Source organism: Aethalodelphis obliquidens, unplaced genomic scaffold, assembly GCF_003676395.1.
Source record: "Aethalodelphis obliquidens isolate GAN/ISIS:26980383/991018 unplaced genomic scaffold, ASM367639v1 scaffold7, whole genome shotgun sequence".
Lineage (NCBI taxonomy): Eukaryota > Metazoa > Chordata > Mammalia > Artiodactyla > Delphinidae > Aethalodelphis > Aethalodelphis obliquidens.
This window is the reverse complement of record NW_020837951.1, coordinates 1,842,445-1,858,743: the sequence shown is the minus strand read 5'-3', so window position 1 is coordinate 1,858,743 and position 16,299 is coordinate 1,842,445. Positions and strand designations below refer to the sequence as shown.

At 54.9% G+C, this 16,299-nt stretch overlaps 1 protein-coding gene across 1 annotated transcript; it reads left to right on the top strand.

Moving 5' to 3' along the window:
• The first annotated feature begins 6,800 nt into the window (after positions 1–6,800).
• On the top strand, positions 6,801–11,186 carry LOC113619379 (beta-lactoglobulin-2-like). The gene is made up of 6 exons (XM_027104092.1): positions 6,801–6,896; positions 7,371–7,510; positions 8,193–8,266; positions 9,608–9,721; positions 10,524–10,649; positions 11,128–11,186. Exons 1-6 carry the CDS (start codon positions 6,801–6,803, stop codon positions 11,184–11,186), a joined length of 609 nt encoding a protein of 202 aa, XP_026959893.1.
• The last annotated feature ends 5,113 nt before the right edge of the window (positions 11,187–16,299 follow it).

Below are 16,299 nucleotides of genomic sequence, written 5' to 3'. Positions count from 1 at the left end.
CTCTAGAACATTGGACCAGAGACAGAGAGACAGAGACAGGGAGAGAGAATGAACACAGGAGGGAGGGAACCAGGCAGAAAGTCACAGACTTTTCATAAACCAGTCTTGGAAACAACCGCCCATCCCTTTTGCCCAATTCTGTTAGTTTGAACCCAGTCCCAAAGCCCATCCACCCTCAGGGGAGGGATGACACAGGCATGTGTGGCAGAGGCAGGGACGCTGGGAGCCGTCGTGGGGCGGCCCACCCACAGGCCGAGGTGAGATGCCTGGACCTGAATTTAAACATGACAGAGGACCTGGAAGGTTGTTGCTAGAGGGGGATGATGTCAGAGTGTCATTACTTTCGCCCCTCCCGGGGGGTACTGAGAAAGAGATAGGAGGGGAAGCGACTGTCCCTAGACCCCCGGGCAGACGCAGGCCTGTGTGAGTTGTGTTCTGTGCTACCCCAGCCCTTCCGTGGGCCTCCCACTGCTAAGTCTTGCAGGAGCTCTGTGTGATCCCAGCCCAGGTGTTCATAGGTGTCTACGCCTGATGACGGTTCTAGGAAGTAGATGTTCGAATGACCCCACTGTGCAGGTGGGGAGACTGGTGAGGCCCTGAGAGGCACACAGCCTGTCCAGGGTCACATCACTGGTGACAAGGGGGAGCCGGGTCTGAGCCCAGCTGTGTCCCCAGAGCTGGGGTCCTGGCGGCACCCAGGCCTCCCTGTTGGTGTCACCGTGCAGGGACACAGCATGGGGTGGGGGTGAGCAGTCAGCAGCCCAGAAGGGCCCTTGGGGAGCTCATGTCTGAGCAGGAAGCCCGAGTATGGGGACCCCAGGAAGTGACCTCACTCCCCTGACGACAGAGCCCCACAGAACTAGGAACTCGGTCACCAGGCACCACGTTCTAGAGAAGCCCCTGGCCAGCTCGCTCGGCCAGAGCCCCGGAATGAGCAACGTGTCCTCCTGCTGCGTCCTGATGTCCTGAGGCCGTGGTCACAGACGCGTCTGGCCATTTGCCCGGAGGCACCCTTAGGTGACACAGGTAGGCCCAGGGCAGCCCGGTCCCAACCAGGCCGCCTCTGGGGTCCCACCTGGGGAGCTCTGTGTCCCCTCCCCGTGTGCATGGAAGGGAGGGTTCGTGTCAAGTTGGCCTGCCCCGATGAGGGGCCAGAAGTCTGGTGGGCCTGTCGTGTTGACCCCCCAGGTCAAGGTGACTGGGTGGGATGTGCGGAGCTGGGGCGGCGCCCTCTGCCCGAGGTTTATCGCCAGTCCTGGAGGTGGGTCTCACTTCATCCCGGGTAGAGGGCTGTGCAGACACAGGTCGGTGCCTGATCTGGGAGCAGAGGGTCCAGTGGGCAGAAGAAGCATCTACATCAGGCGGGCAGGACTCTTGGGTCCTCAGGGCCACTGCCGGTCACTGTCTTTTCAGGGCTCCACTCGGGAGATCAGTGAGGAGCTTTTCGACGGGGACACCCCTCTGTTTCACTGAGTGAGGGGCATCCTCACGGCCCACGAGGGCAGCACAGGTTGGAGTGAGCGCCGACATGAAAGGGTCTCCCAAACGAGGACCCCAGACGGCCTGGGAAGGTCACCTGCACCTGCTCCTGTGGAGACCCAGAGCCAGCCCTGGACCCGCCAGCCCTGCAGGGAGAACCGGCTCTGGCCCCGCCCTCAATGCCGGCTCTGACCCACTCCTTCTACCTGCTCCCCCGGACCCAGAACTTTCCTTCCCCTCCCCTGTTATTTCTGTTCTGTTTTTGCTTTTTTAATTTTTACTTTTTTTAACTTTTACTTTTTCATTTTACATTATTTGTGATGCCTTTTCTTTTAGGCCTTAACATAATGGCATTTAATTTTTTACATTTTAAATCGTGCACTTCATGAGCATCGAGTACATTCACAGTCACATGCATCCTTCCCCACAGTCTCGGGCCAGACTGTTTCACTCGCCGAAGGAAAGCCTGACCCAAAGCGCTCACTCCCTGGCCGCTCTCACCTTTTGAGAAGGACCTCATTCTGTCTGCAGAACGTGTACCTCCCAGGGCCTCTGGCTTTCTGAGATGGCCCACACTCTGTCTATGGAGTGTGTATCTCCCTAAAGACAGCTACTTCTTACCTAAAAAAAAAAAGAAAAGAAAAGAAAGAAAAAGAAAAAAACCCAAAGCGCTCACTCCCCATTCCTCCCTCTCCCAGCCCGCAGCCCCTAATCTGCTTTCTATCTCTGTGTCTTGACCTGTCTGGATGTTTCCTGTAAATGGAATCATGCTATAGGCATCTTTTTATGTAGTCTACATATTTTCAGTGGGGACTGGTTAATTTTTGTTTTTATTTGAAATAGCATTTTTGTTATATGAAAGGGAAATGCCAGATGGATTAAAGATGGGATGTACAAATTGAAGTCTTTTTTGTAAATAGGTGTGCAGTCTCAGGGTAGAGACCCCTGTTCTGAGTCTGGCCCCAGAGCCAGAAGACAGAAGGGAAACGCCTGGCTCTTCCCATGGCCAAACAGAAACAAGAAACATGTAGAAAGCTGGGAAGACAAACGGCAAACTGGAGCAGCCCTCCTCACACCCCAGGGCCAGAGAAAGGTTTGACGCCCCTGTGGTCCCCCAGATCTTGAAAGTCAATGTTTTAAAAAGGGACAGAGAACGCACATGTGCAGCTCCAACAAGAGGCCGCGCACATGGTCGGTACAGGTCAGAGATGCTTGACCCCCCGATGACACGCAGATGTAAACGCCGTGGGGACGGTGCTGTCAACACCACACCGACAGGTTTCTAGTCTGGTGGCGACCAGCCCTGGGGACAGTGTGAGGAAGCAGAGGCCCAGCAGGTCCTCTAGAGGGAAGCGTGGAAGGACATTCCTGTCTGGGAGAACAGTGCGCAGGACCCCGGAGCTCCACAGGTGCAACCCTTTACCTGCAGAGCTAATCCCAGGAGTTTACCCGCAGGAATTCTCGCACAATTTTTCTTTTCTTGTTTTTAAAAATTTATTTATTTATTTTTGGCTGCATTGGGTCTTCGTGGCTGCACATGGGCTTTCTCTAGTTGCGGCGAGCGGGGGCTGCTCTTCATTGTGGTGCACGGGCTCTAGGCGCACGGGCTTCAGCAGTTGTGGCATGCAGGCTCAGTAGTTGTGGCTCACGGGCTCTAAAGCTCAGGCTCAGTAGTTGTGGCGCACGGGCTCTGTGCTCTGTGGTATGTGGGATCTTCCCGGACCAGGGCTCAAACCTGTGTCCACTGTGTTGGCAGATGGATTCTTAACCACTGCGCCACCAGGGAAGTCCCTACGCATTATTCTTATTTATATGGTCAATTTTAGAATCAAAGGGTCCGGTAAGAAATATGGTTGATATTTTAATGGAATTGCATTTATAGCTTGACTTAGGGAGAATTGACATCTTTCTGGAATGCTCTATCCATAATTATATCTTTCCTTTGTTTATGTCTTTTGTTGCGTCCTCAGGAGTGTAAATTTTTTTTCATAATGAGTTTTTGTAATAATTATTACATTTATTGTTAAAAATAATTTTGAAACTGATCAGTCGTGATAGTCTCAATAGAAACCATCTTACAATTTTCCTCATAATCTATGATTACTTTTATCAATAGATTTACAAATATGAAAACTTCTTACAATCCTAGAATCAACATCTGGGTATCACCCTTTAAAAGCGTTGCTGGGGGCTTCCCTGGTGGCGCAGTGGTTGGGAGTCCGCCTGCCGATGCAGGGGACGCGGGTTCGTGCCCCGGTCCGGGAAGATCCCACATGCCGCGGAGCGGCTGGGCCCGTGAGCCGTGGCCGCTGAGCCTGCGCGTCCGGAGCCTGTGCTCCGCAACGGGAGAGGCCACAACAGTGAGAGGCCCGCGTACCGCAAAAACAAACAAACAAACAAACAAAAGTGTTGTTGGGTTCTGTTTGATAATATTTTAGTTAGTATTTTTACATTGATACTAAAAAATGAGATTGGTCTATAACTTAATTGTCAGGGTTTGAAAATAAAGTCCTAACTTCATAAAAATGATGGGAAGTTTCCTCAATTTTCTAGCTTTCAAACTAACTGTTCCTTAAAGTTTTGCTAGATTTTCACTGTAAAACTGCCTGGAAGTGGTGTTTTTTGGGGGAGAAAATAACTCTTTAATAATTTATTTTTTCTAGTTTTTCTACAAAATTAGTCCATTAACATAACTCTTTCACTGTCCAGTTGAGTAACTTACATTTTCCTAGAAAATTACCTATTTCATGGAAATTTTCATTTTTTTCCCGTGGGGTTAAGTAAACCTTTTTCTTTCTAATGGTTTTTTACTTTCTTCTCCTTTTGTGGTTATTTTCACAATAGCATTTATTATTTTGTGTATTTTTCCTTTTTTAATTAGGTTACCTAATGGTGTATCTATTTTATTGATAGCTTTGAAGAATTACCACTTCATCAAGTATATCATTCTTCTATTTTCTAATTCAGTCATTTCTGCTTTTATATTTGCAACTTCTTCCTTATTCTCTCATGTTTAGTTTGTGTTTTCCCCCTCATTTTCCTGTGCTAGGGCTAATTAATCCCTTTTCGTTCTTTTTGTTTATTGAAATTATTTTTAGGACAGTGGGTTCTCCTGCGTTGTCTGGTTCCCCCAGATTCTGATATGCTATGTTTTCCTTTTGATGTCCTAATGTTCTTCAGTTTTCTCTTTTAACTCAAGCGTTGCACCGCAACTCCTCACCTTCTTGCAGTAAACACGAACCATGGAATAGTCTAGCTCATAAAGGGGGGAGCTTCTGATTTTCATCACCCTAAAACATGAGCTGCAGCCTCAGAAAGTGTCCCTTGGCCTGGATCGTCCTCTGTGTGTCGAGTCCATCTGGTGGGGGAGGGAAGCTGGGGGGACAACATGGATGTGTGTTCAGGACTCCGAGTCCCACTTTGACTCTGTGGGCAAATACGTATCAGCACCACCTCTAAGCCGTAATTACCACCTGCAGCCCGGAGCACCAGGGCTCACCTCCTTCCTGCCTCACTCGGTTGATTATGAAACTTAGCTCCCTCTCTGCCCTCACTTGGGGTTGTTGGCAAGTCCCAGATGGAGCTAAAAACAGAGCCAGTGAGACACAAGGACCCATTGTGAGGAACTGCCTGAGGGGTCTGCAGAGCCTGGCAGGCACAGGGCTCAGCCTGGGTTCAGGTGGATGGCCCCACACGAGGACTAGGAAGGCCCTGGGAGGAGGAAGTGACGTCCTGTTCCAGAGCCAGCTTCTGGCTGACCTGGCTCAAGGCCAACCTTGGCCACTAACAACGGGTGTATTTAGGTCATGTACTTGGTACTATGTATCTCATTCCTGTCACTTCTGTGAAAGGCAAAAGTGACAATGGACAGGAAAGCACCTTGGAAAATCACAGGGATCATGAGAATGAGAAGCTAAATGGCCCGTCCAATATGAGTTAAGGAAGCCATTCATCCGTGTAACCCCCCACGCATCCATGCATCCATCCATCTACCAATCCATCCATCTACCACCCATCCACCCATCCACTCATCCACCCACCCATCCAGCCACCCACCCACCCATCCATCCATCCACCCATCCATCCACCCACCTACCCACCCACCCACCCATCCATCCACCCACCCATCCACCCATCCATCTATCCATCCATCCATCCACCCACCCATCCATCCATCCATCCGTCCATCCACCCACCCATCCACCCATCCATCCATCCACCCATCCATCCATCCATCCATCCATCCACCCATCCACCCATCCATCCACCTATCCACCCACCCATCGATCCCTTCATCCATCCAGACTGTGCATTGTTTTAATCCACCAATAGGAACCTCCCAGGGCTGCCCCTCCCCGCTCACACAAGCCTTCGGCCGCCTCACTTGCCTCAGTCTCTGCTTCTTGCCTCTCGGGGTTGACTCTCACCTTGGGGGCAGTGTACACCCTCCTCCAGCAATCCTGAAGCAGGCCTTGCCCAAAGATCCAGACTCCTAGAGGTCTCAATCATAGCAGAAGAGATGGAAGCAGGGCTGGATCCTGGACAGGCTCGGGGGGTGAAGGAGGCAGCTGCCCATGCTTGGGACACCTAGAGCCGGCCTGAGGGGGTGGCACTGGGAAGGGGAACAAGGGCCATGGGGTTTGTACCAGAGCCATGTGGGCACCCCGGCCCTTCCCACAGATGACGACATGGGAGCAAGATGGTGGGGGGGGGCCTTGTGCCGCCCCCTCATGGAGCACACGGCAGCCCAGGGCGTGCAGCCCAGGGCGTGCACACTCAGGTGGTTGTGTGAACTGGGTGCAGACACACGGGGACAGCTTGTGCAGGGGACCCATCAGGAGTGTGGTGATATGAGCCCCCGGTGTGGGGCAGAGGGTCACCCCCTGGCGCATGTCCCTGGGTCATGGCTGGCATGGGGGTCTCCAGACCCCGGCCGACCCACGGGCCCGCCCTCCAGGACACAGCTGTCCTCAGTGCTGGCTCTGACCTGTCCTTGTCCAAGAGCCCGACCCAGGAAGTGTTCCTGACACTGGCGGCAAGCCTGGACCCACACCCTAGACCCTTCCTGCCTGGGGCCAAGCAGGAAATGTCCAGGCCCAGGGACACAGGGCACCTTCCTGCTTGGCCTCGGATGGAAGTCAGTGATACTGTCACAGAAAGCGGGCCTCAGGCTGTCCTGGAAGACAGTGTCTTCGTGGCCCCAAGGATGAGTCACAGGGCATTCGGGGAACCGCATGGCCTCCTCCTATATAAGGCCCCAAGCCCTCTGCCTCGGAATTCCCTTCTCTCCAGAGCTCAGAAGTGCCACCACGGCTGCAGCCATGAAGAGTCTCCTGCTCGCCCTGGGCTTGGCCCTCGTGTGTGGCGCCCAGGCTGCCCACGTTCCCAATAAAGTGGAGGGTCTGGACATAAGAGAGGTATGGGGGTGGGCCCCGGGGGCTGGGGTCAGGGGCTGAGAGGGCACAGGAAAGCCTGGACCGCAGAAGTCTAACACGGGTCAAAATGAGGCCATAGCATTGGGGGACCACTTCATCCCCCAGATGTTGGAGGGACTTGTCTCTCTCCAGCCACTTGGTTCCCAGATGCTCCTGTTTCCCTCTCCCTCCCGGGGTGGAGTCGTCCTCGAAGTTGCCACACCCGGATGGGGGCTGACTTAGGACTGCGCTGGGGGTTCGGCAGAGACGGGGGTTGTTCCAAATATGCAAGAACCCCCCACTCAGGTGTCATCACAGAGCTGGTGACCCCGGGAGCACCTGGAGCCCTAGTGCATCACACTTCCAGAGAAACCCGGGCACATAGGAGACTCGGCGTGGCCCAGCTGAGGCGGGACTGAGAGCCCACTGTGGGGCTAGGGTCCCCTTCCCGGAGTGCAGCTCAAGGTCCCTCCCCAGGTGGCAGGGACGTGGCACTCCGTGGCCATGGCGGCGAGCGACATCTCCCTCCTGGACGCCGAGAGCGGCCCCCTGAGAGTGAACGTGGAGGAGCTGAGGCCCACCCCCCAGGGCGACCTGGAGATCATCCTGCAGAAATGGTGGGTGTGCCCCGCCCCCGTGACACGGCACCACCCCTTCCCCGGGGCTGCGGGCCAGCGGGGGCAGCTCCAGGACTGGTGGGCGGTGGGCAGGGCTCCAGGTGGGCCCCAGCTGCACTGTGGGCGGGGCCGGGGCCCCAGGGACGGGGAAACAGGGCTTGGAGGTTCTTGGTCCCCTTGGAGCCCTGCCCAGGGGCTGTGGGGCAAGAGGCGGCTACACAGAGCGGCCCCGGGGTCCGTGTGGGGAGAGGCCTGTGTGGAGACCACTGGGCAGCTGCAGGCTTGGGTCCTCAGGGCCTGGGCAATTTCCACCATGAGCCCCACCTGCCCCCAGAGTGGGGGAGCCGGGGCGTCGGGGAATTCTGGGTCATGATGAGACCAGTATTCTTGGAAACACTGTGTCCAAAGCCCCATGCAGACAGGGTCAGTTCTGAGCTGCCACATGCCTTCGGCCACCAGCCAGCTCTCCTGTGGGGTTCCTGGCTGACTCTGTCTGCCCCATTGTCAACTTCCTGAGTCACCCGCTTGGGTCCAAGGAGGGCCTCTCCCACTCAGGCCAGCACCTGGTGACGGTGCTTTGGGCGGCCCAGGTGTCCTCCTGCCCTGAGGACACTTCCCGGAGCGCAGCTCCTGTCCCTCTGCAGGGTTTGTGAATGACCCCCACCACCATCTGGCTTTTCAGGGAAAACCAAAAGTGTGTTGAGAAGACCATCCTGGCTCAGAAGACCGAGGACCCTGCTGTATTCAAGGTCGACGGTGAGTGCCCCCAGCCCGGGCCCCATGCTCCCTTGGGGTAACCCCAGCACATGCGGGGCGTCGCCTGATGCTCTGAGACGCTCGCCATCCCGCCATCTGGGCAGCAGGAGTCGGGCTTGAGTGTGTGGCCTCATCCTGTGCACCAGGCCCTGCTTCTCCCACCCTGTGGAAGGTACTCTCAGGGGGACAAGGCCTGGGATCCCCATGCTTTCCTGCCCCTTCTGCACCCCCTGCTTGGTGTAGATGGAAGGAAGCGGGTATGTGTCCTGTGCACCCGGGGGTGGGTTGGGGGGGGACACGTTTCTCGGGGGCTCCTTAAAAATATCCAAACAAACCAGACCTGTGGGCAGGCACACTGTGCATTTGCCTCTCCAGCCTGAAACCTGCTTCTGGAATATTCCAGGCCTCACCTCCCTCACCCCAGCCCTGGCAGCCTCCCTGGGACACATCCCTGGGCCCTCAGATCCGCCCCACCCCCAGGGCCAACCAGCCCCATCTCTAATCCACAGTCTGTTTTTTGTCACGTCCTCTTTCTGAGAGGCAGTAGGTGGGGTGGGGACAGTCTCATCCTGCCACATCTGGGCCCAGCAGCAGATGGGGGCGGGGAGCCACCTAGCCCCACACCCGAGGTTCTCATTCCTCACCTGCAGGGCCTCAGGTCTACCTGGGAAATCGGCAGGACTTTCCAAAGAGCCTTCCCTCCATCACCATCATGTAAATCCAGCCAGGACAAGGGCCCCGAGGGTGCGGGGTCTCCACGTTCTCCCCCCGAAGGACAGAGGCGTCGCTGCCCTTCCTCTTGAAATATCGTCCCTTCTTTCTTCCACTCTTTGGTGTCTGCGTATAACCCCAGACTCCAGTGGGGCTCCAATCCTGGCATCTTTTTGACCGCTCACAGACCTGGGAGCCTGCCCTATCGAGGGGGGCTACCTGGGATTTAGTGCCTGGGGGTGTGGATGAATAAGTGACTGAATTAATGCCACGTCCAGGACATAGGGGAGCAGAGTTTGGCCAAGCGGGCAGTAGGCATGGACAGCGGCTTCACTGTAGCATCAACATTTAAGAGCTGTTTCCAGTCTCGGCCTGAGTGCGGACGGGCTGGTCTCGCCCAGACGGTGCGGCTCGGAGAGTCCCCACTGGGGGTCCATAAAACTTGTGCTGCCGGTGGTGGGTTTCTGGCACCCAGTAGGGAGGGCGTCCCCTCGGTGTCCGGGAGCAGATATTCCGAGCCCAGTGGCTGCCGTGGGCAAGAGCGCTCCCAGGCGATGATCCGGGTGCCCCGACGGACATGGTGGAGGGACTCAGACAAGATTTCAGGCTCCATTTCGGCCCCTTTTCCAGATCACGGGGAAAGAAAGATTTCCGTGCTGGACACAGACTACACCACCTACATGATCTTCTGCATGGAGGCCCCCACGCCCACCGATGAGCACGGCGCGATGTGCCAGTTCCTGTGTACGTGGCTGACCCCGTGGGGCGTGTCCGGAGGGGCCACTCCTCGTCAGAGACGTGGCCTTTGGTCAAGCTGTGAATAAGGGACGCTCAAGACTCCCCCGCACCTTCCTGGCCCCTGGTGGGAGGAGGGGGAGAGGGGCTGCCTCGCTGGCCCCTACAGGTCATGCTAGCAAAGGTCCCAGCCGTGGCGCCCGACACTGGCCGCCAGATGTGGGGTGACGTGCAGGGCAGGAGATGCTTGGGACAAGGTCCGGGACAGGCCAGCGGGACTGACGCAGGAGGCTCGGGGGTTTCTCCCTGCGTGGAGGGGCCTCACCGACCAGCTGGTACAAGTGGCTAATATTCATCAACAGTCTCATAGAAGGAGATTCTTAACGACTTCAGAGCACTTTCAGTTATGCAACCAGCTTTAAAGGGAGATTTTCTGACCAAAGTAAATATACGGGCGATGCTCCCAAGGTGGCCATGGCGGGCAGTGGAGGCTCCTGGTCAAGTCAGTCAGCCCAGGGGGACTGGGGGAGACCAGGATAGGGGCGAGGCGGGTGCCTCTCCTCTGTGACCGTGCAGACCCCCAGCGCTGCCCTGGGAGGAGGAGGAGGGGGATGGGCCGAGGGGGGGAGGGCAGGGGGCGGGGCCCTGCAGACCACCCTGGGAAGCAGGGCTAGACCAAGCTCTACAGACCCCAGCGCATCAGTGCCTCCTTCCTGCGCTCGCTCCTGGGAGGGGGGGGCCTCATGGTCCCCGAGCTCTCGGGGGGCGGGGGGAGCGGGGATGCCCCCAGGGACTGACCCCTCCCCCACAGCCAGGACCCTGCAAGTGGACAATGAGGTCTTGGAGAAATTCGAAAGAGTCCTGGAGTCTCTGCCCGAGCACATGCGGATCAACCTGGACCTGAGCCAGAGGAAGGGTGAACTTAGCCCTTCCCAGGGTGAGAATCAGGGGAGCATCTTCCCCCCTTACTGGACCCCATTCTCCCCAGGGCTGCCGGGAGGAAGGGGGTGAGGGCGCAGCGCCCCCGAGGTGGGCCCCCTCCCCACCCCCTGCCAGACCCCTCTGTCCCCGGGGCGTCCAGTCCCGTCCTGACCCTCCTGCACGGCTCTCCCTCCCCGACAGAGCAGTGCCGCGTCTAGGTGAGCTCCTGCCGGCGCCCTGGGGGTAACGTAACGCCCCTGCCCCACATCCTGGGCATGTGCACAGGGTGCACAGGGTGGGGGTCTTGGTGGGGCCCGGGCTCCCCCATCAGGCCCTGGGGTCCCCCTGCGGGAATGGCTGGAAGCTGGGGTCTCTCCTGGAGACTGCAGAGCCGCTGGCCGCGTGCCCACTCTCGAGGGGTGGCCTTTGGGGAGGTCGTTTCCTGTGTCCTGGCCTCACTTGCATGCTGACCTCCCCCTGCTCCCTCTGGGCAGGGCCGAGGGCCAAGGTGGAGGCCCCGGAAGCGGGCACCGGTGACAGACACTCCACCTGAGGGGGGAGGCGGGGGTCCCTCTCCCGAGGAGGGGCCGTCCTGCACCCCCAGGCCCAGCCCGGGGAGGGGGCGCTGGCGAGGGTCCAGCAGGTTCCCCAGGAATCACAGGAGAGCCCCGTGTCCATTTCAGGGCCCGGGAGCCTTGGCCCCTCTGGGGACAGACGACGTCACCCCCACCTCCCCCACCAGCAGGGTCAGGAGGCACCAGGACCAAGGTCACCCCTCTTGGGACCCAGACCCCTCCGGGCCCCACCTGGGGTCTCCTGCTCGGGGGCGTTCCTCCTTCAGCAATAAAGGCATGAACCAGTGCACACTCCTGTCTGAGTCTTTCCTGGCCGATGCGCGTGGGCTGGGGACCCGGGCGGCTCAGGCGGTGACGCAGGGATGGGAAAGCTGGTACCTCCTCCAGACCCAGCCCTGAGCCCAGCGGGGCCCCAGCGGGACGCCTCGTCTGTGTCAGGCGGTGTTGGACACAATTTCCCTTTACTATTCATCCCACCTCTGTCGTCGTAGGGCTGCGGAAACCCTGTTTGCTGGTGGGACAGCTCACCCTGAAAATCATACATTTTCATTTAAATTTCTTGAAAAAGAAATGTCTTGGTACCTCCTGCCCTCCCTGGAGGTGGGGGTGTGTCAGAGCTCCAGGGTGGGTGGGGGCCTCAGGCTGCTCTGTGGGTGGGCGGATCCACAGGGACCAGTATCAAAGAGCAAGGCCACCCCCCCCCCCCCCGTTAGAGCTCAGGGTCACCCCCTGACGGGACCCGCGGCAGGGCTGAGCCCCGCCCCTGCCAAGAGAGAAATGGGGGCAACAACATTCAGGCATTTCCGCTTCCTAGGGCCCTGCACGGTGCTGACGTGGCTGCAGGGACCCCCAGTCCCTACACCAGTTCAGGGGCAAAGCTGAACCGGGCCCCTGGCCATCGGCTCCACGCTCCAGCTCTAACCTGACACCGAACCCCTCCGATGGGAAAGCTCCCAGGTCTGGCTCCACAGACGAAAAGGATGGACAGGACGGCAGGGCAGGGCCTGGCCACAGGGTGGTGACAAGGCTGTGAGCCCGTTTCTGTGACTGCCGAGGGCAGCGGTCATCCCGGCTGTGCGCTGGTCGAGAGCACAGGCTGCAGGCCAGCCTGACGACGCCCTGCTGTCACCTCTCTGCATCCGTTCCCTACCTGTAAAGTGGAGAGTGCGGAAGGAGCGACCCCAGGGAGGCGTGGGTGAGGATGGAAGGAGAAGACAGCTCTCCTGCACCCAGAGCAGGGTCCACGCGCAGGAAGTGCGCAGCGACCACCGGGTGCCAGTGTGACTCCCCCGCCACCCCAGTCCTGCCACCTGACCTTCCCCACCATCGCCACCACCCGCCAGGGCCTCAGTCTCCTCGGACGTCAGGGCCAGCCCGAGACGGTGTGACAGCCCCCCGGTGGGTTCTTCCTGCCACTAACATAGTCAATTGAAAGCGAGCAAAGCCAACTGTGGCAGAGTTTAATAGAAAACTTCCCCAAAAAACCGCGGCGGCTGGACTTCCAATGTGGACAAGATGGTGTGAACCCATCTCCCCCTGCTCCTCCCTGCTAAGCACAATTATACAGCCTGGAAATTACACAAACGACAGCAAAAGCAGAAATCTGAAAAGTGGCAAAAGGAAGGCCAACTGGTCTGGGGCCCTGGGGTTGGGGGAGGGCACAGCGCAAGGTGTCACATCCCCCTGACTCAAGCAAATAAGGGGACCCGGCCTGGTGTTTCCTGACCCAGCCAGGAAGGCAGCCAAGCTGGGACATTCCCCGCCTGGATCAAACAGGAGTCCCTCTGACGACACCAGGCGAGCCCAGCACCTGCGGCAAGGGAGCCCAACCGGGGCCCCTCCAGCAATGATCAGCCATGGGTTGCGCTCCCTTTCCCACAGGAGAGCAGGCCTGAGATGGTCCTCCCCACTGGGAAACGCTGGCGGCCAGGCCTGAAGAAACCCTCCTCCCTTCAGGCAGCATGAGCAGGGACAGTGGGGGCCCAGGTAGCACCAGACGCCCCTTTGTGGGGGTCAACATGGAGCCACAAAGGCTTTGAACATTAAACTGGAACCACAGTCCACAAGAATAGGCCAGATAGTAGGAGGGAGACTGCTTACTGTGACTAAAAAAAACAACGTCAAGTAACACCCAGGGTCTCCTATCATAACAGGTACAATGTCAAGGATACAATCAAAAATCACCTGTCATACCAAACACCAGGAAAATCACAACCTCGGTGAGAAAAGACAATACAATGACACCAAAAGCAAGACGAATCAGTTGTCGACATTATCTGGTAGGGATTTGAAAGCAGCCTTTGTAAACATGCTTCAACAAGTGATTCCGAACACACTTGAAACAAGTGAAAACAGAAAATCTCACCAAAAACTGAAACCTACCATTAGAGAAATTAAAAGTTTCATTTCTGGATGGGCTCGGCAGTGGAGTGGAGACCAGCAATTCAAAACCGTAGGCAGGTTGAGAGTGAAAGGATGCAAAAAGATGTATCATGCTAACGTTAATGAAAAGAAAGCAGGAGTGGCTATTTTAATAACCAATAAAGCATAGTTCCGAGCAAAGAGAATCACTACAAAGAGAGACATTACAAGGGACGAGGAGGACAGAAAAATTATTTGGAGAAACAGTGGCCCCAAATTCTCAAAAATTAGGTGAAAACTATAAATATACAGATTAAAGAAGCTCAACTAATATCAACCATAAAAAGCAGGAAGAAAACGACTCCAGGGCACAGAGAACAAATTAATTAAACCCAGTAACAGAGAAAAAAAATTTGTGTAAAAAGGAACAAAGATGGTAGCACTTTTAAGAATGATTTTTGCTGGCAATGTTGGTCGTATATACTTCATTAGGTTAAAGAAAGTCCCTTCTGTTTCTATTTAAATAAAATGTTTTGTTTTGGCTTGGTTTTAACCAGGAATTGCTGTTAAACTCTAACCAACGTGTTTTCTGCATTGAGGTGACCAAATAGTTTTTCTTTAACCAATTGAGGTTGTAAATTGCATCGGTATGTTTTATAATGTCAGATGACCCTTACATTGCGGGGGAGAAAACAATTAGTCACGAGGGATTCTATCCAGCACTGGATTTGATTTTCTCCCTATGTTCTGGGGTACATGTTCCACTTACGTTATAGGTTAAGCTTTCTTGTCCTCTCCTGTCTTTTTTTTTTTTAAAACACCAACTGGTCAGACTCATATGAGATGTATTTATCTCCCAAGTGATAGAGCTCAGGTCAACCATATTAGAAATAGTGCCATACGGATGTCAATTTAAAGTAGTGCTGTGTTCTTTAGTACTAGCCTTTGGTTGTTTCCACAGAAGGGATTGGCTCAGGAGCTATTAAACTAAAGGTATTCCCACTGCTATAAAAATGCTCCATAATTATTCAAATAATTATAATTTTAATAACTGTTAATTTTAAACAATTTTGCTCTAGTAAATGGCTTAGAAATTAGTTGTTTTCCAGAATTTAACACACTGTTCAGCCAGCCATCTTCTTAGCAGCACACAAGGCTTTCTGTGACGTGGGGGGTATTTGTAAATGCTGGTCACGCAGAGTTGGTTCACAACCACATTCCTTGCTCTGTGGCACGAATGTTTTCCTCAAGCCTGTCTTCTGAGCTTCATGTTACCCTTTGCTGAATTTTCCAAGGAGAAGGAGGAGAATCTGGTATAAGAAACGTGTGCTTCCCCAAAGAGACTCTGAATAGACCTTTCATCGGGACTGTCTCACCTGAAATACCCTTCCTGCTGTTGGCCACTGCTGAGTCATAATCCCGAGGGGAAGTGTCTCTAGGGATGGAGGCAAAGACCCCGCAAGGGAGACTGAGAGGTTGTGGCCTTGGGCTCACCTCTGTTTCCAGTTGCGGTAGAAAGTCAGAGAGACTTCCTGAAAGAGTATTTTGCAATCTTTAAAAATCTTTGTTATTAGTGTGAGCAAACCAACCTCAGGTCCGAGTGTCCCCGTGCAGTAAATCCTACCTCCCGACACTGGTGTGTGAGGAAGGGAGGGGTGGTGTTTATTGCAGGCGCCAAGCAAGGAGTCCAGGTAGCCAGTGCTTAAAAGGCCAGAGCTCCCCAAAGTCTTTCAGGGAAAGATTTTTAAAGACAGGGTGAGGGAGGGGGGCTGTGGGGTGTGTGATCGGCTGGTGGACGTTCTTCTGATTGGTTGGTGGTGAGGTCATCAGGAGTCAACGACATCAACCTTCTGGTTCCGACTGGTCTGGGGTCTATGTGCTTTGGGGCAGCATAGAGTTAACTTCTTCCACCTGGTGGAGGTTTCAGTACCTGCAAAACAGCTCAAAGGACATGGCTCAGAATATTATCTACAGCCCTTGAGGAGGAACTAAAGGTCCTTGGCTTTGTTTAATGGCTAAACTATTATAATTTTGACTTGTTTGACTGTTTTCCTTTCTTTCTGTAGTTTCTCACTTCTCTGATTAAATGTACTCTTTGGAACTCTGGGAAGGCCTAGGAGGCTAAACGTTTTCTACAAACAAGAGGCAAGTGGAGGACATGGGGGATGTGGGGGGAGTCTGTTCCGGGAAGGCCCCATAGGGTCCTGCTTGGTTACATTAGGACATTGGGGGTTTTTGACCCTTCCCCACGGGACATTGTTGATAGTACTTTTCCTGTTGCTATTTGAGCTACAGTCCTGTAAACAACCCTTCATCAAAACTCCATCGTGCTTCCTCTTTATTCACTCACTCACGTGCCTATTCATTCCACAAACACGGACCCTGCTGGGGTGTGGAGAGAAATAACAAAAAGAGGGGGATGAGATAGAGTTGATCTAGGTCAGAGTCGTGAGCTCTATCTCATCCCCCTCTTTTTGTTATTTCTCTCAGCAGCCCCTCCACGCTTTGAAGAAGTTAGGAGATTAAGAGAACTGATGACTCTCTAAGTCTCTCAATCTAGTCCCAACTTGTTAGATCCAACCACAAACTGTATGCCACTAGCCACTTAAGTTTTGGTGAGCTTCAAGAGGCCATTCTGAAAAGTAGCAGAGTCGCCCAGGAAAGTCGGGGTTTTTTTGGGTTTTTTTTTATGCTTCCACTAAGCGAGCCTCAGAACAGAGTCATCTATAA